The 26,587-nt window shown below is 36.3% G+C and overlaps 6 protein-coding genes across 9 annotated transcripts in view; 3 read left to right on the forward strand and 3 right to left on the reverse strand.

Moving 5' to 3' along the window:
* LOC118269532 (uncharacterized) overlaps positions 1–3,638 on the reverse strand; it is a 193,447-nt gene extending 189,809 nt beyond the window's left edge. The window contains exon 1 of the mRNA XM_035584659.2: positions 3,323–3,638. Within this exon, the coding sequence (XP_035440552.1) occupies positions 3,323–3,413 (91 nt within the window). The 5' untranslated portion in view covers positions 3,414–3,638. The remainder of the gene's footprint in view (positions 1–3,322) is intronic.
* LOC118269546 (glutathione S-transferase 1) overlaps positions 1–26,587 on the forward strand; it is a 278,820-nt gene that overhangs the window by 220,987 nt on the left and 31,246 nt on the right. The window lies entirely within an intron of this gene.
* Positions 4,277–13,401, reverse strand: LOC118269729 (centromere protein F-like). The gene is made up of 7 exons (XM_050707140.1): positions 13,236–13,401; positions 9,704–9,808; positions 9,135–9,275; positions 8,680–8,781; positions 7,513–7,644; positions 6,591–6,772; positions 4,277–4,686 (listed from the first exon to the last, which is right to left on the reverse strand). Exons 1-7 carry the CDS (start codon positions 13,287–13,289, stop codon positions 4,581–4,583), a joined length of 822 nt encoding a protein of 273 aa, XP_050563097.1. The 5' UTR covers positions 13,290–13,401; the 3' UTR covers positions 4,277–4,580.
* LOC118269779 (mitochondrial import inner membrane translocase subunit Tim17-B) lies at positions 15,486–17,291 on the reverse strand. Its single transcript, XM_035585082.2, has 4 exons — positions 17,124–17,291; positions 16,864–17,035; positions 16,603–16,780; positions 15,486–16,342 (listed from the first exon to the last, which is right to left on the reverse strand). The coding sequence occupies exons 2-4, from the start codon at positions 17,005–17,007 to the stop codon at positions 16,164–16,166; spliced, it is 501 nt and encodes a 166-aa protein (XP_035440975.1). The 5' UTR covers positions 17,008–17,035; positions 17,124–17,291; the 3' UTR covers positions 15,486–16,163.
* LOC118269780 (trafficking protein particle complex subunit 1) lies at positions 17,546–18,763 on the forward strand. Its single transcript, XM_035585085.2, has 2 exons — positions 17,546–17,754; positions 18,265–18,763. The coding sequence occupies exons 1-2, from the start codon at positions 17,656–17,658 to the stop codon at positions 18,601–18,603; spliced, it is 438 nt and encodes a 145-aa protein (XP_035440978.1). The 5' UTR covers positions 17,546–17,655; the 3' UTR covers positions 18,604–18,763.
* On the forward strand, positions 19,141–26,380 carry LOC118269954 (trichohyalin). Of its 3 annotated transcripts, none has more exons than XM_035585352.2 (9): positions 19,141–20,650; positions 20,749–20,982; positions 21,272–21,526; positions 21,923–22,126; positions 22,663–22,889; positions 23,623–23,725; positions 24,191–24,314; positions 24,771–24,970; positions 25,382–26,380. In XM_035585352.2, exons 1-9 carry the CDS (start codon positions 19,352–19,354, stop codon positions 25,553–25,555), a joined length of 2,820 nt encoding a protein of 939 aa, XP_035441245.2. In that variant the 5' UTR covers positions 19,141–19,351; the 3' UTR covers positions 25,556–26,380. The 3 variants fall into 3 exon arrangements, with proteins under 3 accessions (XP_035441245.2, XP_035441246.2, XP_035441244.2); XM_035585353.2 differs by having other exon boundaries at positions 24,759–24,957; positions 25,382–25,512; XM_035585351.2 differs by having other exon boundaries at positions 19,143–20,650; positions 24,759–24,970; positions 25,382–26,379.

Below are 26,587 nucleotides of genomic sequence, written 5' to 3' on the forward strand. Positions count from 1 at the left end.
CAATGTGACTTTTTCCGAGTTATACGTACGTTCTAAGATTATTTAGACACCACTGACAAACGATGGAGGAAAACATCGTGAGGAAACCTGGGTTTATAATTTCTAATTTATAAGTTTGAAATCGCCAACCCGCATTGAGCAAGCGTAGTGATTAATGCTCAAACCTTCTCCATATGAGAAGAGGCCTTTGGTCAGCAGTGGCCACTTATAGACTGATAATATGATGATGATGTATAAAAAACGGGACTAATAAACAAGGCTGGCACGAGGTGTTATAGATGAGGCTCTTATGGCGATTGGAACTAACAAAAATGTTAGTTAAAAGAGAAAATGTATAAGAGAGTCCTCTATCTTTGACGCACAACAACTTCTTTAAGGAATAACGAATGACGTGATATAACATGTCATGTATACTGTAATCCATATCATCATCAACCTATTTCCAGCCACTGCTGAAAATAGGGCTCTCTAATAGCCACTGAACTCGATCTTTCGCTCTTCAACGTTTGCCAGCTACTTTGCGGATATCGTCATTCCAATTATTTACTATGTGTGTATTCTGGTATAGTATTAGTATATGATATATCACGTTAAACATAGTGGAATCCCCGAAAGGGTAGACAGAGGTGCACACAATATAACACCTCCTTTTCACCAGTTATGTTATAACTCCTATGTGAGAAGTCAATCGATTCCCATATATCGGTAGCAATTCGAAATCCGTGGTATAAGTAGCTGAAAAATTTTCAAAAATCCCAAAAAAAAAGGTAAAACTTTTTTGACACGGGTACCTCACCGCGCTTGCGTTCATTTGACCAGTAGGTAAAAGCAGACAAAGCATTAGTTAACATCAATTCAAATTGTTACCAATTTTCATTTAAAAAAAAAAAAAATGGTTTACTATAAAGCAAGTATAAAAACCATATTTTCCACCACAATACTTTTGTAAAATAAAATCTGTTAGATCAAAAATCTTTAGACACTTACTCCTACTTTTGTTTTCGTTGAAATTTGAAGTCGGTGAATAAAAAGAGCTCCTTAAGGACTCATAATCGGAAGATTACTGTTCGATTTGGCAGGAAGCGAACCGTTGAGCCTGAGAGCAATCTCCGGGGAATGTGAATGTTTTATAGCTGCTCTTTAGAGCACCATTGAAAATTTCCATTTTGAATAATGCCTTAGATCGTATAATACATAATACCTACTTTACTTGTCTTACTTCTGGTCGTGATGAGGTTTAAAAAAGTCGTAAAAACGGAGAATGGAAACAGCATAAAGTAGTGGTAAAAAAAATTTATGTTAATTACCAACGTACAACCACAAGACGTTAACTTAAATCGTACACTTTAGCTTCGCTTAGTGACATCTAGTTCGATCTATTCGGAAAACCTAATATCGTTCTAAATTCAGACTATTAGTGATATACAATCAAACGTCTGAATATACGGACTGATTTAACTCCAGTCCATAATCTACAATAGAATTAAATACATTTGTTCAAGTAACACTTGAGTAAATAAGTAGAGAAATGCGAGTTAAGCAATCATACATACAACCATTGTAACAATAAACTTTAAAATTAAAGTTTTTAAATTAAATCTCGATTGCCGTAACTTAACTGGCGTCGGTACTTTAAATTGTGACTGTGGGAAGTTAAGTATACATACATATTATACTTTCTGTTAAACTGACTACAACTTGTGTAAGACGGGATCTATAGCAGAAGCTAAACCAGAAAGTAAAGAGATGATATGATGATAAAGAGATGTAGAATCGAACAGTATAAGGAATATAGAACAATCAGCTCCCCCTCTGTTTACAACACACTGAAAAGGAATTGCATCCTTTGAAACTGAAAGGACTAGCGGAAAAGATAGTTTAATAATAGTAATAGTACTCTTCACTTATGAATAGTTATTGTGTGCTATATCATTGATATTATGTCCAGACTTCCTACTCGTATTATTGTCCATTCGAAGTTAATCCATTTGTTCCCCATCAAACAAATAGTGCATGTAGTTATAGTGCATGCACAAATAAAATTCTTCTAGCTGTATTTTCATAATAACTGTCATAAGACAAATTGACTGAAAATAACGGTTTACTCATGTAAACATAATTAGTATAGAGAAAAGCTCTACTAGTTTTGAGTCACAGAGTCCTCATGAAGATAAGTCTCTCTGAAAATATACTTTTTGCCCTGATTTTAAATATCGTTAGCAGTCCTTGGTATTTTCTTTCTTACTTGCATCTAAATGATTAAACCTTAGTGACCAATAATTGAAAATTAAGATTAATTATCTATCATAATTCAGACTCCGTCGTTATTACGAAAGTGTCTCTTTTTTATACCACGACGATGGCAAGAAATTACACGACACACGTGATGGAAAGTGATAACCGTAGCCTATGAACGCTTGCAGTCACACTTGGAGCATTACATAGCTTTGCCGAAATTTTTTAAGTGGGATTTAAATTATCGTTAACAGTGACTTCTTGGGCGAGGCGAGAAGGAGTATCAACTGATTAGTGACCTAAAACCAATTCCTACTCCTAATTTTTCGAACCAAGAAACCTATTTTCCTTTCTTGAAGTGTCTCGATATTGTAGCCTAGGGAAGGAGCTATTATAAAATAGCAATGGTAAAACGGCGATCGATTATTTTACTACAAGCGACTCGGGCGCGGTTTCACCCGCTCTGCTCGGCTCCTAGTAATCATAGCGTGATGTTTTATAGCCTCGATATATGGACTATCCAGCATCAAATCGAATCAATAGTTTACCAGATATTAGAGCGGTTAAACAAATAAACAAACAAACTTTTCAGCTTTATATAGTAGATAGTGTAAGATGATGATGAATGATAAAGATAAATTAGGTATAGTCTGATGTTTTGGATGTCTTGATCAGAAACTCTTCCATACAGCCTTTTCTTATTCTTCTAAATCTAAACTATTCAAAAGTTACATTTCAAATGGACTGCACGGTCAGTGCGGTAGCTGGGCAACCGGGTTCGATTCCCGCACAGAGCAACTCTTTGTGTGATCCACAAATTGTTGTTTCGGGTCTGGATGCCATGTGTATGTAAACTTGTATGTTTGTAAACGCACCCACGACACAGGAAAAAATCCGAGTGTGGGGCAACGTTTTAAATAAAATAAATAATCTCTACGATAAACACAAACAGCACCCGTGCAATGATTCTGATTTGTTAATTCTTCCAAATCTCCTTTTTATTCAAAATTAAAAATCCCATATCATTAATTAATCCAACCTCATACAAAAGTAGTAAGATGGAATTATTAGACACATAAGCACGTACCTGTTTTAACATTATTGTTGTTATTGGTCCCTGTGGCTTGGCTGAACAGGGAAGCTCCGGTGAGCCGAGCCCGACGCAGGATCCACCACATTTTCTCCAACTTGCAATTTAAACAACTTGTAAACAATCAAATATATTCCAAATCTCCACTTTTTAAACCGCAACGGATTTTTAAACCGCAGAAAAAGGATTTCTAAGCTTTTTTTTACTTTACGATAAAAGTTATGCACTAGTTTCTGTTATGAATGTTTTTGTCGTTATCGTGAGTGCGCGTGTCGAGACTACCGTGCGAGAGACGAGCGTCCTTGCCGCGTCACTAGTGGCACGGTACTGGCCGCGTCCTGGCGTGACATTTCCAAACACTGGCATGCGCAGTACTCGCGCGCCTCTAGTACCTACGTCTAACAGGTGAATCAGTAACACCTTTGAATTTCGAACTACATATTCTTGATTTTTTTTTTTTTTTTTGTAAACTTTTGATTAACGCGATCGTGCTGTTACAATTTACAATCACTACATAATATAAAACATAGTCGTTTTCTGTCCCTACCGAATCCAAAAACTGCAAGTTGTGGGAAATGAGCCAGAAAGTTCAGAAAATAATAGTATTAAATACATTTTGGAGGACTAAGGGGAGGCGGTTGTTTGTTCAGCAGTAGATGTCTCTCGGCTGATGATAATGATGATGATGATGATAAATACATTTTAGTATATCTCTTCCGTATTCCATGTCATACATGATTTTTACTAGCGCCAGTTTATGATAAAATGAAATATTACAGAAAATTTGAGTTAAGTCACTTACATTATAAGGATGCGAATAATATTTACAAAACTGTTAACATTACTCTTGTACATCTAAGATAGGTAATGATTTATTAAGAAGAAATGAGGAAATGGCTTTATATTATTTTTTCAAACAAAAGTAGGTTCTTAATTGAAAAAAAAAAACAATCTTTTTACACAAAATTTATTACAAATCGTATTAAAATTACATAAATAAATATAAGAGCTATGTAACTTAATTAGGCATCCAACTTTTGTAAGATCTATTGCAAAAAAAAATGTCATGTCATACAAATTTAATGTCAATTAGTTAATTTGTACAAAAAATTATAAATTTGAAACATCATTATTTAAGAAGTCGGTTATTACAAAAATGCAATTCTAAAGAAACATAAACTCAACACGTTGCTAATCGAAACAGTCTTTACATTTTAGATATAATTTCTCGAAGTAAAACGTAAGTCTATTGCAGTTAGCCAGATGTACCGGCCTTTATGGCAGCGATCTCCTTCAACCTCGCGTTTTCCGCCACCAACGCTTGTACCCTCTGTTCGTATTTCTCTTGTGGGAGAGTCATGCTTCGGTACGAATGGGCCGGCTCGACCGGATTACTACGGCCTCACCGAAAACCGAAGTGAAACAACGCTTGCGTTGTGTGAGTAAAGTTACCGGAGGCCCAATTACCCTCCTTTCCAATCTTCCCAATCCCCGATTCCCCAACAACCCTTAAATTTCTAACTCCCAAAAGGCCGGCAACGCACTTGTAACGCCCCTGGTGTTTCAAGTGTCCATGAGCGGCGGCGATTGCTTTCCATCAGGTGATACGTCAGCTCGTATTAAAAAAAATACTTTCCTTTTTCAGTACTTTAATTAAAATGTTTTGCGTGTGGGTGTAGGTAAAAATATGAGTTTTTTAACATTGAGATAGACCTAGGTTTAACTCAATGGCATGGCATTTTAAACACACCCACGCTACTGAAGAGAATCCTAGTGGAGTAATGATTTTTCATTTAAATGGTCAGTTTTGCTTTTCACTATACCCTATGCGCCGTAACAAGGTGCGGCTGACAGATGCCAGTATGACGTTGACGTCTCTCTTTAGGGATGGACATTAGAAAAATCTTTTTTTATCGCTATCGATACTCGCAGCATACATTTAATTCTCTTTAATTTTTTTATTAAATTTGTGTGTTATTTAGTTGTGCAGTGTAACTACGTGTATATACTTGTCAAAATAAATATTTTATGACCGAGCCCTGATGTGTTTCAGAGTTTCAGTTTTACAGAACCGTGAAGAATATAAGTGTATATTAGTTTGTATATGTTACTAAAGCAATAACGATCTTTCAGATTAAGTACCACCACGCATTATCAAAGGCGCTGGAAAAGTCTACTACATATTTGTGCTCAGATAAAGTCACTGTGGTTCTGGCAGAGAGAGCCGTGTCTACAGTAGATTTACCCACATAATCAAAGGTTTTTTAAGAGTGATAATTGAACGACGCACAATTTTCGTTTTTTATTCTAAAAAAACATCGACTACCTATCCATCCTAGCAGTACATCCCATCACTAAACACGACTATGGATTTACGTTATACGCATAACACTTTACTTTATTTTTCATTTCATTAGATTTTATTTAAAGACTAGAACATTCCGGTTGGTTTTAATTTAATTAACTACACTTCCGAATGATTTAACATAATACGAATGTGATACAGCTAATATAATAAGGCATAATTTTTAAATCGCAGCAACTTTCAAGAGTGATACGAAACGTTACTGAATCTGTCAGCCGCACCTTGTTACAGCGCAAAAGGTATAGTTTACATTTTTTAAGACAATTAAAGGTTTGTCGAAACAGACAATACACATACTTAAATGTTTTATATTACTCGCGGTTTAATATAAAATTGTGCGCAGAACCCTTAGTATAAGTTTGCTTTACGTTTAAAATAATAGAAGCGCTCTGATTGGTTGGTTTATTGGAGCCGGCCAATCAGAGCGCCGAACGCGTTCTCGTTTCGTTTTCGTTGAACGTAAAGCAAACTCATACTAAGGGTATGGTTACATAAAAGCCGGAAAACTCAGCCTCCACGCGCATCCTTTCGACCGTAATTATAAGTATCCATTTCCCATAGAGGTCAACCACAATGGGGATCTCGGACATAATACTTATAACTTCTGTCCATCGTTGGTCGAGTGCTCGCAAGTGCGGCTGCCGAACAAGGGGTCTCGGGTTCTATTCCCGAGTCGGGCAAAGTATTAGTGGCCTTTTTTTTAATTTCTCAGTAGTAGAACGGAGTCTGGAATTGTGCCAAGTATAAGGCAATAGTCTCACCCCCTATTACATGGAACTTATGACACAAAGGGTGAATAGTGTACATTGTGTAGCGGTATTACATGCCGTAATGTGCACCTCCGCCCCCCACCCCTTCGGGGATAAAAGGCGTGACGTTAATGAAAGATGAATGAAGAACTATCTGTCCAAACTTACCTCCATAGCTTTGACTTCAGAGTTCCTTATTTCCAACAGGTCCTTTGTAATGACGTTGATGTCCTTGAGAGACTGCACTTGTGTCGTCAGAGCCTCAATCTGTAGTTCCTGGTTCTTCACCATCTTCGTCTTGTCGAAGATCATGCCACGCGCTTTGTTCAGCAACTGGAATTAAATAACATTCATTCAAAGTCAAAGTCAAAATTTCAAGTAGACCGAGAAGGCACTTTTGAACGTCAAAGCAAATAAGACAATATTTAAAAAAAGTACCTATATTTACAATATGACAAAAAAAAAACAATATGTCTGTTTGTCGGTCAGTCCTCTAGTGAAGACTAGACAGACATTTTGTTTTATTCTATCTGTCTATTAGCTCGTTCCAAAGTGAAGATTCCTATCCCTATATTTTACCAACCCTACCCTATCATATCTAAATCTCATGTGTTAACAAATACTTGCGTAAACTATACATGTCACTAATCTATTTAGCGTGTGGAATAAATGTTTTTTCTTTCTTTACTTTCTATTATTCTATGAAATACTCATTAATATTTTCTGTAGTTCCTTTGCCTTGTCGGGCGAATACCGAGCGAAAGGTCTTGGATTCGACTCCTAAGTTACGAAAAGGTATTATTGAGCTTTGTTCGTTTAAAGATGCTTTCGAACATTCCCAACAGTAGCACTGATTTTATAAAACATTTCAAAACGTGCTTATGTATGTGTTAGGTTAGGTTATTAGGTGTTTTGTGCAATAAAAACATTATATGATATTAAAGTATGTCATGGTTTCTTACAAAGCTCTACAAAAAGATGAGTTGACGGAGGGTAGGGAGGCATTTGTCCTGCAGTGCGACGACAATGGCTGAAAATAAATAAATAATAATGGTTCCTTAAATAACACAAACCTCTTCGTGTTGCTGTTTGATGTTTTCAATCATCTCATGATTCTTGCCGCTGGGTTTCGACAGAGCCGCTTGTAGCTCCGTCTCCAAATTCCGAACTCTTGCTTTCAGGAGATCGATCTCTTCTTCACGGACCTAGAAACGTAATAAATAAGTAAATGATATTTATTTTGCAAATAGGTTACAATGTAACTCTTTTACACAATCTCTTAAATAACTAGATGAGGCCGGCATGTCCTATCGGACTACTCTGAGAAGAAATGCCGAAACAAACTCAGAGGTCATAGTCTCTTCAGTAGGACAAGTATCTAAGTTAAAGTAATAATATACATGATCAAAATGGAAATAAGTATTGATGGTGAATTAATGAATGAGCTGTGATCTCTAATAGGATTTATGGAATGGATATTAATGATAATATCCTCATGAGATATTTGCCTACTAACCTCATTGGAGGGATCCTGAAAAAGGGTCAGGTACTGAACAGTACGTCTAGTAAGAGTTCACCTTACTTTGAACGAAAATGAAACGAGAGCGCGTTCGGCGCTCTGTACCATTAGTATGAGTTTACTTTACGTTTTAAAGTAATCCAAACGAGATCGCGTTGTTGTGATTGGTTGATTTATTCGAGCCGACCAATCAGAGCGCCGAACGCGCTCTAGTTTCTACGTAAAGCAAAATAGTTCTTAGGGTTCAGACTTAAGTGGTGTATTTGTATAGCAACATAATATACCTACTGTAAACCTAGTAATGTATAGATCGTTACAATGCTGGTTTTTACATCTAACACGATGCGATTTTTAATGTAATGATTAGTTACACTTTGCTTCGGTTACATTTTTTAAGAGGGGACATAATTTAAACCTTTGACAAAATGATTTCATGTGTCTTTCAGTATCCTTAGCATGAGTTTGATCTGATTGGCTGGCTCGAATAAACCAACCTATGACAGTGCCGAATGCGCCGTCGTTTCGATTACTTTAAACGTAAAGCAAACTCGTACTAATGCTACAGAAAATTGTTCGCCAAGGGCCAATGGACTAATAAAAAATGTAAGAAGTAATGGAATGACTAGGAAATCGCGTTCATCGTACTTATTAGATCATGCAGATTAGTTACTAACATGGGAACATGGCCTAGTTTCTACTCAAGTCGTGTTTAAGTCCTTACCTTGAGTTCTAGTTTCATTCCATCCTCGGTCCTCTCGCTCTTAATCTTCTCCAACTCTTCAATCTTCTTGAGGAGTTCCTGTTCTCTTTGCTGCCAGTCCAGCTGCAGAAATGTTACATAATAAATATATTGAAGACCTAAATATACTTATTTTTATTTACCTATCATACTAATTAAACTATGTTGCATTATCATTAAAAATAAATTGCTGTTCGACAGTCTCGCTAAAACTCTAGAATGGCTGGACCGATTGGGCTAATTTTGGTCTTGAATTACATATTTATGGAATCCACGGAAGGTATAAAAGGTGAGAAAAAAATTATTGAAGCGCTACGAAGTTTGCTGGGCCAGCTAGTTAATCATAGAGTATTAATAAAAGCTAGTTTTACTAGGAGCTACTGCTGATCTATTATGTAATTAGGATTAGAAAAACACAAATACAATTACAAACTCACATTTTCCTTAGCATTATTGGGAACTTCTTTGGCCTCAGTAGTTTCAGCAGTTTGTTCGACTGGCTTGGTCTCTGCTACTTCCTGTGGTGCCTCCTTTATTTCCTCTGGTTTGCTATCTGGCTGGGCGTTCGACTCGACAGCCTGTGAACATTGATAAATTATTGTTTAAATGCGACTGACTCGGGCTTCGTATTTCAATTCATACAGTATTTTTTTAGTTGTGTCGTTCGTTCGATTGGTAAACGTTGTATGAACAAAATATCCATTTTTATAATAACTATCGTGAGATATATTAAATTATCTATTAATCACCGTTTTGCTCACGTACATCAATGGAGTGGCTCTACCAGTTTTGAGTCACCATTAATGTACGTGAGTAAACCGTGATTTTTTGTTCAAAAATTATCCATGGATGCAGGTGGCGTCGTTCTACGTGGAGGACTAAGGGGGAGGCCTATCTGTTCAGCAGTAGACGTCTCTCGGCTGATGATGATGGTGAAAGTATTACTTTTTTATGGGACAGATTGGACAACTTAATGGACAATATAAACTTTCTATGAATAACTTACAGGTTTATCAACTTGTTGTTCAGGGGCCGGAGGCTGTGGCGCGGGGACTGCCTCTCCTGCTCCGGTCTCTCCAGCCTCCGGGCACTGGGGTTGCACTTGATCTGCCTGAAAAAATATAATTAAACATCAGTACAAATAGAGGGTGTGTTACCAGTGCGTTGCCGGCCTTTTGGAATTAGACATTTAAGGGTTGTTGGGGAATCGGGGATTGGGAAGATCGGGAAGGGGGCTAATTGGGCCTCCGGTAACCTTACTCACACAACGAAACACAACGCAAGCGTTGTTTCACGTCGGTTTTCGGTGAGGCCGTGGTATCACTTCGGTCGAGCCGGTCCATTCGTGCCGAGGCATGGCTCTCCCAAACTTATCATCGCATATACGATACAAGAACCGTTAAAAGTTGCCAAACTGGAATTTGAGATTGGGAATTGGAGACACCTTCCCATAACATACTTACTTCCTCTAGTTTTTTTTTTAATTGATCAGATAAGACAGTAGGATTGCTTATTGAAGAAAATTCACTTACTGTTTTATTACGCAAGATTTACGAGATCAAGACAATCGCAATACAAAGTCGATTACCATCCAATATTGAAATGAAAATTTCAATTGAACTAGAAAGAGGGAATTGAAGTGCATTGAAGGATGCCTTATTGCTTGTCTTGGCGTTTTTTATTCAATAAAAATGTAGACGTAGATAGATGGGTCAGGCAAATGTTGGTTACCTAAAGCTTAAGCTTGTAGCGTTTGCATACTAATGAGAGTAGATGTTTATGAGTAGGTAGACGAATCAAACTTATAGTGATAATGATATGTCTCGTATAAATCTACAGATAAATTATTATTTTGTGAAAATAATAATAAATATTAGGTCAAAGTCAATTATTTTAACTAAATCATTATCAGGTACTTTTGAAACGTCAACGAATAAATAGTCTGTCAGTCTCTGTCACTGAAGCTATTTATTAATTAAATTAAGCTAGGTGCTCGTTCCACATTGAAACTTCGAATGAAGAAGAAATAAAGAAAGTCAATTCGTATGTTACAAAAACAAAATAACAGAAAAACCACACGCACCCGACATAGGCACAGATCTCTTTGTACCTATGTAACCTAAAACATGTACAAACGTAGGTACATAGACCTTCAGAATGGAAACGTTGTAATAGGTAAACGTGACAAAATAAACAAAGAGCAGTGCCCTCCCGGAGCGACCCTAAAAAATCTCTAACACGATCGTATTAAAGATCTCAAGCCGCCCGAGATGAATACTAATCATCTGGTGTTCGGGTGTTCAGAATAAAATCGTTCAAGTGAAATATCGTCAGCGATGTCATCTACCTATCATAGTAGGTAGGTAGGTGCTAAGATGTAAATTGATCGAGATATTGGCACTTCAGGATGATAGAGTCGAAAGATTATTATTTTAGGGAACAGAGAGTAAAGTTCCCTAAGAAAAGGAGGATCCTCCGACCAGGCGAGGTGATCAGCCTGGCGGGCTTTCTGCCCAACTGTTGTTCGTTGGGATTTTCTATCCGTGTTATTTCGCATGTAAACTTCGTATGTGCGATGCAGGATATTTGTGACGTCATCCATTGATTTTACTCGTCGATAGTTTGTGTGCGACTTCTGTCATCTGTCACTTGTTACTTGTCAATGTGTCGCCACATCACTCCCCCCCAAGACCGGAGGTCGATCCTGTTGAGACGGCTGTCGATGCTTGAGGTGAGCGGTGCCAGAGCCAGTGTAGAATGTCCCTAGTTCCAGTGAGTCGGAACTGTGCCGCTGAATACCCAGTGAGTCGGGTGAGCGGTGCAGGGTGATACTCCAGTGAGTCGGAGTAGTGAAGCTCGCAGTGTCCCACGGTGAGTCGGGGAATTGATGCTGCGAGGGTAGGTGCGTAGTGGCTGGCGTCTGCGTTGACGGGAGGAAGACGTCCTCAGACCGTGTGCAGAGTGCTGTGCCTAGACGCTGATGAGGCCGTAGGGAAGAACCAGGCTGCATATCTTCGATGTAGCGTGTGGTGGTCCCTGATGAGGCCGCGGATGCTGGTTGGCTGCGACTTGATTACCGCTCAGCGGAGAAGTGATGGGTGAGGGAGATGGCGATAAGGATGACGGTGCTAATCTGCTCCGTGAAGGTTGGTTTCAATCACGTCGGGGTCACCACTTTAGGGAACAGAGAGTTAAGTTCCCTAAGAAAAGGAGGATCCTCCGACCAGGCGAGGTGATCATGCCTGGCGGGCTTTCTGCCCAACTGTTGTTCGTTGGGATTTTCTATCCGTGTTATTTCGCATGTAAACTTCGTATGTGCGATGCAGGATATTTGTGACGTCATCCATTGATTTTACTCGTCGATAGTTTGTGTGCGACTTCTGTCATCTGTCACTTGTTACTTGTCAATGTGTCGCCACATTATCTTTTGTTTCAAGAAGCTTATTTTCTTAGATTATTAATTATCTACATTCTATATCTATATGATTTATAAAGCTAAAGAGTTTGTTTGCTTATTTGAACGCGCTAATATCCGGAACTATTGGTTCGGTTTAAATAATTCTTTTATAATAACTATCGTGAGACATACTAAATTAACTAAAAATCACGGTTTAATCACGTATATTAATAGAGAAAAGCTCTACTAGTTTCGAGTCACAGAGGGACTCTTCATCATGAGCAGTGTGTGCAGACTGCGCGACGCCGACGTCGCCGCGTGTCGAAACTAATAAAGCTTTTCTGCATTAATATACGTGAGTAAACCGTGATTTTTAGTTAATAATTATTTTTTAGGAGGAACGTTATAGGATATGAAACATCACGCTACGGTCAATAGAAGCCGAGCAGACCGGGTGAAACTGCGCGGAAGTAGCTCGTAATAATTAGTGACATTAAAGTTTGTTATCAGAGTAAAATAAAAATAAGATCGTCATTCCGCAGTGGATGGATATAGGTAAAGTAAGCACATATAAAACATATCAAAAACAACGTTTCTTATTTATTCTAATGGACATGCAGCAACTGACGTAGCGCTTATACTACGCATTAACCGAATAGAAAATAACTGCATAAATTCATAAAGTGCAACGTCATTCCATAGCTCAGTATTTGCGCAGTATAAAAAAAACGAGGTATTTATTTATTTATCTTTGAAGAATACAATACAATAAAGTAGTGGAACATAAGGCTAAGTTACAACGTATCTATCTTTGTCAGTCCCACTGTAAAGTAACTACCTCGCTAAACAATCAAAGATTACTGGAGAAATATCGAATTTCTACTCTCGACACTTCATCGTTATTATGTAGGTTAGAAAACCTAACCCATTTTTACAAATACGACCGTTTTGCTACAAAACAATTATTTATTCAGCAATCTTTTCTATTTATCTATTACCTATCCACCTTAGTTTACATCAAAGCAAATGACTAACCATTTCCTGCTAAACTAAGCACATAAAGGAAGGTAAAATGTAACACATACTGGAATGAATAGGAATATTAATGCATTTTATTATAAGTAGTTACTAGAAAAATTACCCTCCTTGCTTCCTCGTATTCGTGACCACGAACCCTTGTCCAAATAGATCTCATCTCATATTAAGATCTTAGCAACAATCTCATAGTAACAATTTTAGTTATTCTACTACTAATTATCGTATAATTGTCCGCCGCAATTTTATAAACACCAAAGCGTGGTAGACTTTTGACAAAGACGAATTCAACTGACAACAATCGTCAATAAAGCCATCAATTTCAACAAAAAGTTTCACTTACCATTTTATTGAATTGTAATATTTGTTCTGACAATCTCACAAGTAAGGATCACGTTCAAAAGCCGAGAGAATGAACATTATACTATGTTCAAAACTTGAACGTCTATTTTTGGGACTTGAGACGCACTGATACAAAAATAGAAAATACAGAGCGTCGTGAAATTCGTAAACTTTCCCGCGCTAGTTTCAATTGCGTCTAAGTAGGTGTCTATAGTATTCGTATGATTGCATGATGTTCGAAAATAAATTATACATTTATGAAATGCACTTCCGTTTGTGTTTTGAAATAATACTTACCTAAGAAAGGAAGTTAGTACTTATTTATTTACCCATGATAGTAATGAGAGCCAAATTTCCTTCTCTTTAGTTATTGATAAATAATGGCAAATATTGTACTGCAATTAAAAAAAAACGCAACATTTACATCACTACGTGGAAAAAAGTTGTTCCTAGAATGTTGAAAAATAATCTTTTTGTCAACGTCCTTGAACGTGGGTAGGTAATAAGTAAAGGCAGTTACCTACTTGTGCACTTTATCTAATGTTTATCGTGTATGTTTTACAGAGTTCGTTAAGGTTTTATACATCTGCAGTATACCATCCAAGACAATAGAAAATAAACATAATTAAGTCGTAATAGCAAATTGAATTATCTTTTATGACGGAATAGGACAATTTCAAAACATGCATAACCTTGAACGTAAAACCAGCAAGTTAATATGTAAATGTCTTTATTAAAACTACAACTTTTTGTTATTTTAATCTAATTCGCCAATTTTTTAATAATTTCTCAGTTATTTCAAAGGAACTTGAGGAATAACAAAATGAAACAGATGATACCATAGACTAGTTCCGTGAATTGTCTATGAATCGATCATTTGACATTTTGAAATTTGACATAGGTAATGACATTGACAATAGATTTTAATAAACAGAAAACGGGCGCATAGTCAAAAGATAACGTTTTGATTTATGTGAAATTTAAAGTTATTGTGTATAACGGAAACCAAAACTTACTGCCTACATAGAAGTAATCAAAGCTGCACAGTTACAAGAACATAGTCTACTATCAACCACGGTAAACATTTGAAATCTAAACAAGCGAGAATTCTATTGAGTTTTCAAGCATTTTAATGTTATGTTTACGGTTTTAGGGTGCCACAATGACATCAGAAAAGAATGCCCAGGTGGGGCAGGCTCGCGAAGCTTTCCAATTGATGTATCAGATATCACAACTCCTGTGCACTGGATTAGATGCAGATACTCTTTCCATCTGTATAAGGCTGTGTGAGCTAGGCGTTGATCCAGAAGTACTGGCCCATGTTATTAAAGAAATCAGAAAAATGGGAGACAATGCGGCCCAAAGCAAACCTGTTAATTTACATTCATAGAACTTAAGGCGTCCACATTTCTTCATTCAAACAATTGCCCCAATCTCCAATGCTTTAATATGGATATATTTTCATAAAACTAATGTTAACCATCTTCATATTTTTTAACAATGTATTGTATCGAAAGATTTTAACAAATGCACATATTATAAAATGTAGTTCTACCAAACTTCCACCCATTGTAGTCTATAAAAAGTGTATGTAATTGTTAATGTTAATTTTAACAAGTGATTGTAATTTAAAACACTGATAAAAGTTGTTGTATGTATACATATTCTCATCATCACAATAATGGAAATTATTGATTCCTTATTTATATGTTATAATGAAAGTCATTCATTTTGAAGTAATAATGATAAAATATCTTGCCCCAAAATATTTATATGTAGTGATTTTGCTATTTTAGACATTGTGTTGTATGTATTTGTCTTCTTTATGTAGATTGCTAATTGCAATGTAAATGTAGTGATATGATCTGTTGTATTCAGTAAAAGTTTGTTGATGCAATATCTGCCCCAAAACCCTGGAGTGTGTATGAGTCCAAGTTAACATAAGGTCATACATGTAAATAATTAACATATTATTAGGGTATAAAAAAGCATGATGAATAAATAAAAACATTAATTACTAAAAAAATCTTTATTGTTTAAATAAATTCTATTTCAGGAAACATTTCAAGGAACATTACATACTCAATTCATGACAATTTTTACAGCTAATTTGAAGATGGAACAAATAATCTTCATCATCAGCCAGTAACAAACTGACATAAAGGGCCCTCTTACTTTATGGGAACAAATAATTAAGTAGAGGGAGAGGAAAGGAGTATCTAATATTCTTTAAAATTACAATTTTATGATAAATTAGTGTTGCATTGTGCTTTGCATGAACAAAATTATTGAAACCTAATACCAAATGGGTACAAACCATATTGAGTGAAATTATAAACAATCAGTACAGGACTGAAAATATCACAGATGCAAATAATTCACTCGCAACAAACTAAAAGTGATTCTAAAGTTTGGTTATAATGATACAGTGCCACATTGGCAAGAGATTTGTTTACAATTTCGATTGTGACTGTACAGTCTTGTCTTGATGACTTGATTATTGTGCAATGAAATTGCATATTTCATCAGATAAATTTATGGACTTTGAACTTTACATTACATACTGATACAATGCAAGACAAAAGTACAAGTATTTTAAATAAGTAAGGATTTAAAATTAAGAAGTACCTAATAGCAAATGTGTGTTGAACAAGGCTGTACAATCGCAACAGTTTTAATCTTAAGACCTAAACTATTGGAACGATTGACTCTGAGCTTGTCCTTGGTTACCTAGCACTGATGGATCCTCGAATATGGGTTGCTGTGGTTTGAACTGTTCTGCTGTTAGCCTGGAGAACATTATACCTATACCTTCTATTAAAGCCAAAAGTATGCCACCAACTAATGCACTGCCAGCCATGGCTGGGACACCTGAAAACATAATACAAATACTCAATTATTACTCAATATTTTAAACTAAAACATGTGCTGTATGAAAATTTAATATGAATATTAGTTAGTATACTGCATTGTGGTAGTTACTGCTATTACAAAACAAAAATGTTATAGTAACTAACATTTATATTGTTTACTAAACAACACTAGTGGTTTGTTTTGTTATTTTTCAACTAACCTATTGTTACTGAGTTGGGATTCATAGGTGTGTGATTATATGGATACCAAATAATTACCATTTCTAGCTGCAAGTATCCCGCCAGTGAGAGCCCCACTCATGATAGAGTTCCAGGGGTCCTCCTTCTGCCGCATGTACACTAAGGAGCAGTCGATGGTGGAGAACATTCCTCCCCACACTGCAAAGTTACCACCGACGATAGGAGAGCGTTCTTTCAACGCCGCCATACTTCCCAGCTGCAAATCACGAACCAATTAGAATAAAACAGAATACTAACACAATTCAAATGTTTTCATTCATAAATATACAAAGTACGTACCATTTTTCTACTGAACCCTACAGGTGCATTCCTAAAGCCCTTTATTGAATGGAAAATGCCTCCGCCGATAGCTCCCATAATAAAAGCACCTCCAGAATCATCCAAGATACGCCACGGGCAAGGTTCTCTTGTATATTCATCCATGTTTGATGTTTATTGATTTTGTACCGTCCTGGAATCATGTATTAGGTAAGAATGATAACCTCAAAATGTTAATCCCAAAAGTCCAAGAATAAATCTTTGATACAAAATAATATTACCTAAATTTTATATTGACACTTGAATTCACAATTTCAGCAACAGGTTTGAGTTTGTAATATTGATTTATATGGAGAATTTATCACAAATATTCTACCATGGTTCCCCACTCATGTTCAATCGTTGTCAAAAGGGTTTTTCAATGACAGTTTTCTTTAGCTCTTGACTATTCTTAGGATTAAAACTGTCGATAGTCTATGGAAGGGCTGCCCCAATTCAGCCCAAAAATAGGCAAAATTAATCTAGCCACATAGTAAACTTAACTAATATTGATCTAAAAAGAAATATATGTGCCTTAGAAATAGTTTATTGAACTCACAAATTGACTCCTATTTTTCAGTTTTTTCCTAATAACAATGGCATTTGGCCATATTATGATCATAGAGAATATTTCTTATGTAGTATCAAAGACAAATGTTATCAGTTTGACAACTGCAATAAAAAAAATAGAGTTTGACAACTAAACAATTTTGTGATTACGAGTGAAGACTTGATTTTATTCCAATTTATAAATAAAAGGCGCAGAAACCAACTATGACTATTTATAATTTATATATATTCGATCGATATGGCACACTACTTTACTATGGAGAATGGAATAGATCTAAACAATCAGGAATGTCGCGAGAGGAGGTCAGTTGTTGTTCTTTTACGTATTGTATCAAAAATTTATTCCTAGATCGTAAAGAATCTTGATTTTCTTGCTTCTGTGATCATTATTCTGTACTTAGAGTTACTATACAATTGTATTGTGATAACTCTTGCCATAGAAATTAATGATACGTGCAATAGGGAGTTCCAACCTCCCCTTTTAGTAATTCCTTTAACGAGTTAGTATTAACCCGTTGTCTATCGGAACGCAGATCTACGCGAGACACAATGTGTTTTCTATTGTGTCTTATATACCGACAGACAAGTGGTTAATACATTCAGTTAAACATTTTTTAGTTCTAAGCTTACCTACAGCTAGCTTACTTACAGTACCTACTTGATTAATGATTCAAGAAATCTTAAACCAAACCAATAATTTTAAATCATTTAAGTAAAGTTATAATGTTAATTACATTGAATGTAATGAGAAAAAATTGTTTCTTGTTCATGTTCGGTAAAAACCTCTTCATTATTTTTTGCTCTATGTTTCAGGAGGGAAAATTAATGTATGGTATGCTGTTCTCAATCAAATCGTTTGTTGCCAAGATATCTCCACTGGACCCGAAAGAAGGTTTTATGCATTACAAAACTTCCAAGTACACTTTACACTGTCTTGAAACCCCCTCTGGATTAAAGTTTGTCATGAATACTGATAATCAAGCTCAAGGTGTCAGAGACTTATTAAAAAAGATCTATGGAGAAATATATGTTAAGTATGCTATAAGGAATCCCATGTGTGGCATCGGTGAACCTATTACTAGTGAATTATTTAAGAATAAATTAGATGCTTTTATCAAACAATCACCTATACAATACGCCAGAGCTTCCTGATAATTTATTTATAATTTTGTGGATTGAATGAAATCTCCAGAGATTATCAGAGTGTAATAATATTATGGTAACTTATGTTTATGAAGCATGCTAAGTAATTAATTTGTATTTATATTTTTAGTATGAGATGAGATAAGAAATAAATGTATATTATGGCTTACTTTGTTGTACATTTCATTTTAATTTAAATTGATTTAAGTTCTTATGTGAAAATTACCGAATATGTAACCCAATATGGGAGAATGAACTCAGCTAAGAAATAAAACCTTATATGAATTAATTTATACCAAGATAAGCAACCATTGATTGGTTTATTAGTCCTGTTTACTTATTGTTTACTGATGTTATGACGCATAATATTTTAATCATAATACATCTTATTACAAAATATAAAAAAGTAATATCCGTGGGTTAGTACTTAACTCTCCAAACTATTTCAATAAATCACCAATAGACGGACAATAAACATTTTAGATACTAACCAAAATACTGTATACTGTGTATCTAAACGCAGTTTATTTTTAAATTTTGACAGATGACAGTCTATGGTCTGTGGATAACATGACAGCGTCAAAGTTAAAAAAGACAAACAAAACAAACGCAAACGGTCGAGCGTGTGATTCTGGATTTTGTTATAAATATTAACGGCTCAAATAAATTGAAACATTATTCTAAATAAGACCCATTACTTTCGTAAATTATATGATGGCCAGTGACTTTTCAAAGGAGAAACGTTTCAGTCATTGTGATGAGTGAGACAGACGATACGGATGTTCTCTTACTAATACCACCAAATTTCTTTTTAGTACAGAGTTCTGAATCAGAAGATTCTTTTCTGGAATCTTCTAGAACTGTTGTCCATAAACCTAAGTCCTGCACTGCACAAGTATTAGGTAAATTAGTGGATCAAGTTCATACATTGGAATCTAGGTTAGAAAGTTTAGAGTTCAACAGTGATACGTCTAGTTTCGGCACAGTAAAGAGACCCAAAACGTGGGACACCTCGGATAGTATCGACAGCCAAAGCTTAGATCGCAAGTGTTTTACATTTCCTCGCAGGCGTAGAAGGAAAACTACAAAAAAGTCAAAACGATTTGATTTGTCCCTCAGTGGTTTAGATTCAGCTAGTACAGGTAGGAAATCCATCCCACCGTTAAAATTAGATGTTGATTTTGATCAGTTGAACTCCAAACCCAAAGAAATTATCAATGATATTCAAAGTATGGATGCTGATTTAAGCAGTATAGTTTCAACACCTACTAAAAAGAATGACAAGTTGCTGTTACATGAAATAGATGAATTCCTTACTAAAGTTGAAAGTTATGAGACTCCTGACACTAAATATAAGGACCATGAGCCATCGCTTAGTCCTGAAAATGTGATAAAGGCTACTGGAGACTACATATCACAAAAACTAGACTCGAAGAGCAATGAAGAAGAAGTAAAATTGCCAAGTGGCAGGGTGGTGTCAAGCAGTGTACTTGATAAGTATATTTATTTAGTCAAAAGTAATTCAGGAACAGCTAGATCTGACAAACCCACTACTTCAGAGAATTATAAGAGTAACAATGAGGAGACTGGTGGTACTCACCCTGAGAGCACATCCAAGGATGCAGCAGGAACATGTAGTAGAGAGCCTAGAACGCCATCTATGAGAAAACTTAATTTCTCAGACAAAGATGTGCAGCCAACATCCACTCCAAAGAGACCACAATCAAGTTACTTGGACACATTCAGACCTTCATCGAACAAAATATATGATAGGGCTTCAAGAGTCTTAGAGCAGTACAAGTCTCAGAGTCACAGCAGGAATCAAGGTTCTGGCAATGATAGCTACTTGTCACCTAAGAAGGAAGAGTTCAAGATGCCGCAAATGAGACCTTATTGCTATAACAATAAGGAAACAAAGCTGAGCTCCATGCAGAATAGGTATATGGAGTCAATAGACACTGACTTGTTGAGCTTGAGTGAGTTGTGGGGGGATAGAGGAGATAGACCAGAGAGAATAGACAGTGTTAAGCTGGAAGAGGAGAGACTTAAAAGAGAGGTCAGTTGTTTTTAAGTATTTTTTAGTATAATATACTATAATAACTGTACTCTGATTGATAAATCTTCATGTTATCAATTTATATTATATTTCCACAGCACTGTGAATCAATGATACAACAACTGCAGAAAAAGATCTTAGAACAACAAGAGAAGTTGGCCGTAGCTGTGAAAGTGGACCGAGCTAAAGATGCAGCCATTGGGAAGCTGAGAGAAGCCTGGTTGAAGCTCACTGGCAGCTTGGACAAAGCTGAAGAGAGACACAGAGCAGCACTTGAGAAGATGGATAGAGAAGTTGAGAATTTTAGGATGATTGCTGATGATGCACAGAAGGTAACATTTTTATTGTAATAATTTTAACTTAGATTTCAGCCATGTTGTGAACCCTCACACCTTCCAATCCATGCTTAAAGCTTTTTGTGGTCAATCCTTAATTTTAACTGTAATCTTTACAAATTACAGAGAGTTAACAAGAAATTGATACCTTAGCTATCTCTTATCAAATGACATAGCTAAACTACATTTTAAATGTGTGAACTACGTCATTTAATCATGGTGAGGTGAGCTCTAAACAAACATACATACAGACACAAAAAATTAATCTTTGTTTTATTCATTTTAGAAAACCAGTCACTTTGAAGCAGAATTGTACAAAGCTTTGGACTTGGCTCATGATTACCAAGAGAAATGTAAGCAGCTCACTACAGAGAAGAAAGAAATTGATGACAGAATACAAAAGATCATACAGGATAGAGATGAAATGGTTGCCATGAAGGAGAAGGAAGTGGAAGCATTGAAGGAAAATTGCCAAACTATTATGAGACTCAATAAACAGTCTTCTGATTGTATTAAAAATTTAGAGGAATCATTAGAAAAGGTATGTATTTAATAGAGAGCAGAGGTCTCTTTTTTTCAGTGAAGGGGGAAAATCATTTAAAGTCTTCTCCCGCCTTGGGCGAGAGGAGTGTCGGACTCTTACTGACTAAAATCCATCCCATTCCTACTCGCTCATCCTATTCCGAGCCGCTGTAAGCCCGCTAGGTACTTCGCAGCTAGAAACAGAGCTACAGATTATATTGGATACCACCACATTTGTCAGTAAAGTTCTCCTTAAGAGTGTTCTTAGTGCAGATATTTTCACATATTCAACCTGTTTTGGGAAATGCTTCAAAACAATATTTTGTTTTGGATCCCCATACCTTCCACACAATAGTCGTACACTAACACAAAAAGTATTACATCACCTGTTAAATGAAAATGATTTTTTTTATAGGAAAAAGCTGATCATCACGAGACGAAATGTAAAATAAAAGAGTTAGGAAACAAGATTCAGTCTCTGGAAGACACGAATTCACTTATAACGCAAGAACGAGACTTGCTGAAAGAGAAAGTGAATGAGGAACGATCTCGAAACAATCTCTTGGAGAAACAGATAGGAGACCAACAGAACCACACTGCTGAAGTGATGAGGAAATGTGTAAGTATCATGCAACAATAATCACTACCTTCCAACTAGAGATACAACATAAACACTCTTTTTTATGGTATAAGCCGGTAAACGCAGACGGATCACCTGATGGTAAGCAATCGCCGCCGCCCATGGACAGCTGAAACGCCAGACGCATTATAACTGCATTGCCGACCTTTTGGGGGTTAGGAATTTAAGGGTTGTTGGGGAATCGGATTCTGGGTGGTAATTGGGCCGTAGTATCACTCACAGTCGAGCCTTCGTTATTCGTCGATTTTCTGAAGCAAGGCTCTCCTACACTTAATGCCTAATATGTATGTTAATCACTATTATTTAATTTTCTTATTTATCAAAAGATGTGAAGGTTTGTCATAACAAACCTTGCCTTTGAAAACTACCCTTCAGTTTTCAGCTTACTCAATTTTAAAATGGAAATTTTAAAATTGAGTCAAGCGTCGTCATTAAGGCCTTGGATTTCAATTCTCTCAAACTAAAAAGAATGTCATACTGAGAGCGCCTATTAAATTAAACCCACCAAATTACAGGACAACTTAGAAACCGAAGTGAAGACTCTTCGCAAACACCTGGAGCTTCAGAAGACGGAGTTGAAGTGCCACTACCAGAAGCAGCTGGAGGACGCCGTGCTGTCCAAGCTGCAGGAGTTCCAGCACCAGCTCGACGCGGCCGAGCGGGACATGGAGGCCGACGCACGCGCCAAGGAGAACGCGCTCGTCGATACTTACAATAAGCAGATATCTAGGATTGAGGAGCAGTGAGTTTTGTTATAAACTAGCTGCTTCCGCGCGGTTTCACCCGCCCTGCTTGGCTCCCATTGGTCATAGCGTGATGTTTTATAGCCTATTACCTTCCTCGATAAACAGACTATTCAACACAATAAGGATTATTCAAATTGGATCAGTAGTTTCTGAGAATATCGCGTTCAAACGAAAAACAAACTAACTCTTTAGCTTTATATTATATCAGTATAGATACGTAATTGTAACTAAAATGCTGATAGACTTGCGTACGAACGTAATTTGCTGATATATCCCAGTGGATTGGCCATCTGTAACGATAGTGGTGGGGCAAAAAGAATAAAATATTTTATGTGATAAAGAACTATAACATGTGTCTTTATTCATATTATGTATATAGATTAGATCAATATAGAAAATGACTGGTGATTTACGCAAAAAATTTAACACATTAACCGCCATGGGGGGCAACTCTCGTTTACAATAGGATTGTGATAGCTTTTTATGGGATAAGTCATGCAATTCAGTAAGAACTTTTGTTAGCTTGAAATGAATAGGGTTGTCAGACAGTATCCGGAGCTATGGACTGCCTAGCGAATACCAGGGTTTCGGTTTGAACAGTAGGAGTAGGAACGAGGTGGTTTTTAGTCATTAAGAGTCGTGACACTCCCTCTAGCCTCGCTCAAGGCGGGAGAGGTCATTGGACGATGTTCAATATATACATGTAACGATGATATTTATATTTTTCAGACACAAACTAGAAGTAAATGTAATGGAAGAGAAACAGAGAGAAGAAATTAAGTTATACAGGTTGCAACTAGCGCAGGCTGGTGAGAAGATAGGACTACTCGAGGTATGTCGGAACTTTGCATATTGTACGTAATAATCGTTTACTGTGCATGCTTCGTGTAATATTACGTGTAAACAATTGTTGGTTAAACCTTAAATAAATGATTTAACTTCATAAAAGGTGCAACCTCTAAAACTCTTTCTTTGTGTGAATATGTATTACGAAACTTGATAATAATTCGATAGCAAACATAAATAACTGACTGTCGGACTCAGAGACATTTAATGATTACAATTGAAAAAAATTTAATTGTTTAACTATTATATATTACTAATGCAATTACTTAAAATACAATTAATTTTATAGTTATATATTATAGTTTAACTATTAGTAACAGTTTTGTTCCGAAAACAATTGCTGAGGACTGGGTTAAGTAACCATTAAATGACTGAGTACAACAGTAAAACATCATAATGTTTATCGTTACCTATAATAATAAATGGTGTTAAATAAGTATGTAATGCACAGAGTAAGTTGGAGTCGTTCCGTCGCCGACGCGGTGCACTGGCGGGCCAGTTGCACGCCGTCATGCAGGCGCAGTGCCGCGCCGCCATACGACTGCTCACGCACGGAGACTCCAGGGGCTCGCATAGTAAGTCTATATTATTTACTGTAGATAGTTGAACACATTTTGAATTCTATAACCATAAAGTTATGCGTTAATTATTATGTTATCGGCTTACTCACATAACTCTTTGACGAAGAACTCGACTAGTTTCAAGCCATGCAAGAGGCTCATATTCATGAGCAACATTCCGCCACACACCAGTCTAGTCGAGTATCATAACTTTCATCGAATCAGTCGAGTTCCTCGACTAGTTGGCTAGAAAGTTATAATATAATAAAGTTATGCATTTATTCTCTGAAAAGTTATCTTTGTGTTATAGAGCAAGCCAATTTCTATATAAATTGTTAAATTGTTGCTATACAAAAGATCTGTTTGTCAAGCAATCGCAATCTTAGTCAAACGGACAATCGAGGCTATATCCTTCAATGTTTTTGTTGCACCTTAATTTCTAAGTTATCAACTTTGTAGTGTCTACTCCAGTGTCCGAGTACACAAAGATCCCGCCGCTAACACTACCGGACCGGGGGCTCGTGCGATCGGACGCCCGGTGCGATGTCCGATCCGACAATCGGACGGACAACAACTCCGACGAACGGACGGACGGCCGGTCGGACGAGCGACACGACAAACTAAACTTCGAAGGCCTCACAGACACCGAGCTACAACAGTATGTTAAACTGGTAATATATACTTTTTTTTGTTTTGTTTTACTATATGAGAAGGGATATAAAACTTGAGATTATGGTCGCTAAAATCAGTAGCAACTGATGCATAAGGCTTTCTAATTTAGACTGCAAAATAATATAGACGAATGATCCAATCTGAACATTCTAATGTTATTAAGAACAATATCTAAGTTTTTAAACTGACATAGTCACTAACAATATCATTTGAACTATTTACCATGATTATACATTTTTATGAGTTTATTGGCAACAGTGTCGAAATATCGGAAACTCATAAAAATGAATAAACATGGTAAATATCCCAGTTTTAAATTCTACGAACAATATCGCTGCATACACTTTCAAACTATTAATTAATTTCTAATGAGATTAGTATACATAATATGCTAAATATTCTTATTCTAGCTGTTAACAAAAGCACCGAACTTGGACGGCAGTGGCGACATGTTGGAGTTACATCGTGAGCTCAGCGAGGAACCGACGAGCGACCGACCTGACAGATCCGACACCGCTGAGCGGCCTGAACAACCAGAGCGAAGGGACAAGCGTCGCCTCAGTAAACCACCCTGGAAAGCCTAGATATAATCACTGCCTAATTTTAAAAGCATAATCGCATTACAAACTGTGAACTATCGTTATCTATATAAGGTCCAATATTCCATAACTTTTGATCTGTCTATAAAAGCCATAATAAATGCCCTAACAAGTTGCCATGGAAGACATAAATACAAGAAGGTGAATCTCTATGTATTGTCAAATCTGTAAAGAAACCTTTATCCTATTACAATCTCGACTATTCACAATAATCTATCTCTCGGCAGATTTAAATAAGTACTGAAGGTAGATATTTGACACTTCATACAAAATTGTGTCCAAATTCGGTGTCTCTCTCTCTCTCTCTTATTATCTGTCAACTACAGGTGAGAATGGCTGCGTCCTCTATAATTTAATGTAGTGTGATAAAATTCTAGTACAAAGACGTAAATGGCAAACTTAATTATTATTATTACTTTCTACAAAAGTTTATATGTAATGTTTCGTTTAATGTAATTAAATAGATTTGGCAATGGAATCTATACTGATAAATTATAATATATATCCGAATTAAAAGTTTGTACAAGTTTTATAGTAAAGTACCTTTTTGATCCAATTTTCTAAAGTTATTGCTGATTATTGTTGTTCCCACCGTTTATTTCCAATTTCTTATGTCCCAATGCTCATAGTTCATAATAAGAATTTATTTCTAGTTTTTTAAGGTGATTTTTGTAGCTAGGATTAATATGTTGTATTTGTAAAGAACATGTTTTTATATAAAGTTGTAAAATAAGACGTACCGTTTGTATTCAATATTGTTATGATATTAGAACATTCCAGATTGCACTCCATATTTTTTTATGTTTATAAATAAATTATATTTGTAAAGAACATTCGGTTGTTTATATTTTTTATTCCCTATCATGGAGCAATCGCCGCCGCCCATGGACACCCGAAACAGGTGTTACAAGTGCATTAGCGGCTTTTGGGGGTTAGGAATTTAAGGGTCGTTGGGAAATCGGGAAATCGAGGATTGGGAAGGGAGTAATTGGGCCTCCGGTAACTTCACTCACACAA

The sequence above is a fragment of the Spodoptera frugiperda genome, chromosome 30, assembly GCF_023101765.2.
Source record: "Spodoptera frugiperda isolate SF20-4 chromosome 30, AGI-APGP_CSIRO_Sfru_2.0, whole genome shotgun sequence".
Lineage (NCBI taxonomy): Eukaryota > Metazoa > Arthropoda > Insecta > Lepidoptera > Noctuidae > Spodoptera > Spodoptera frugiperda.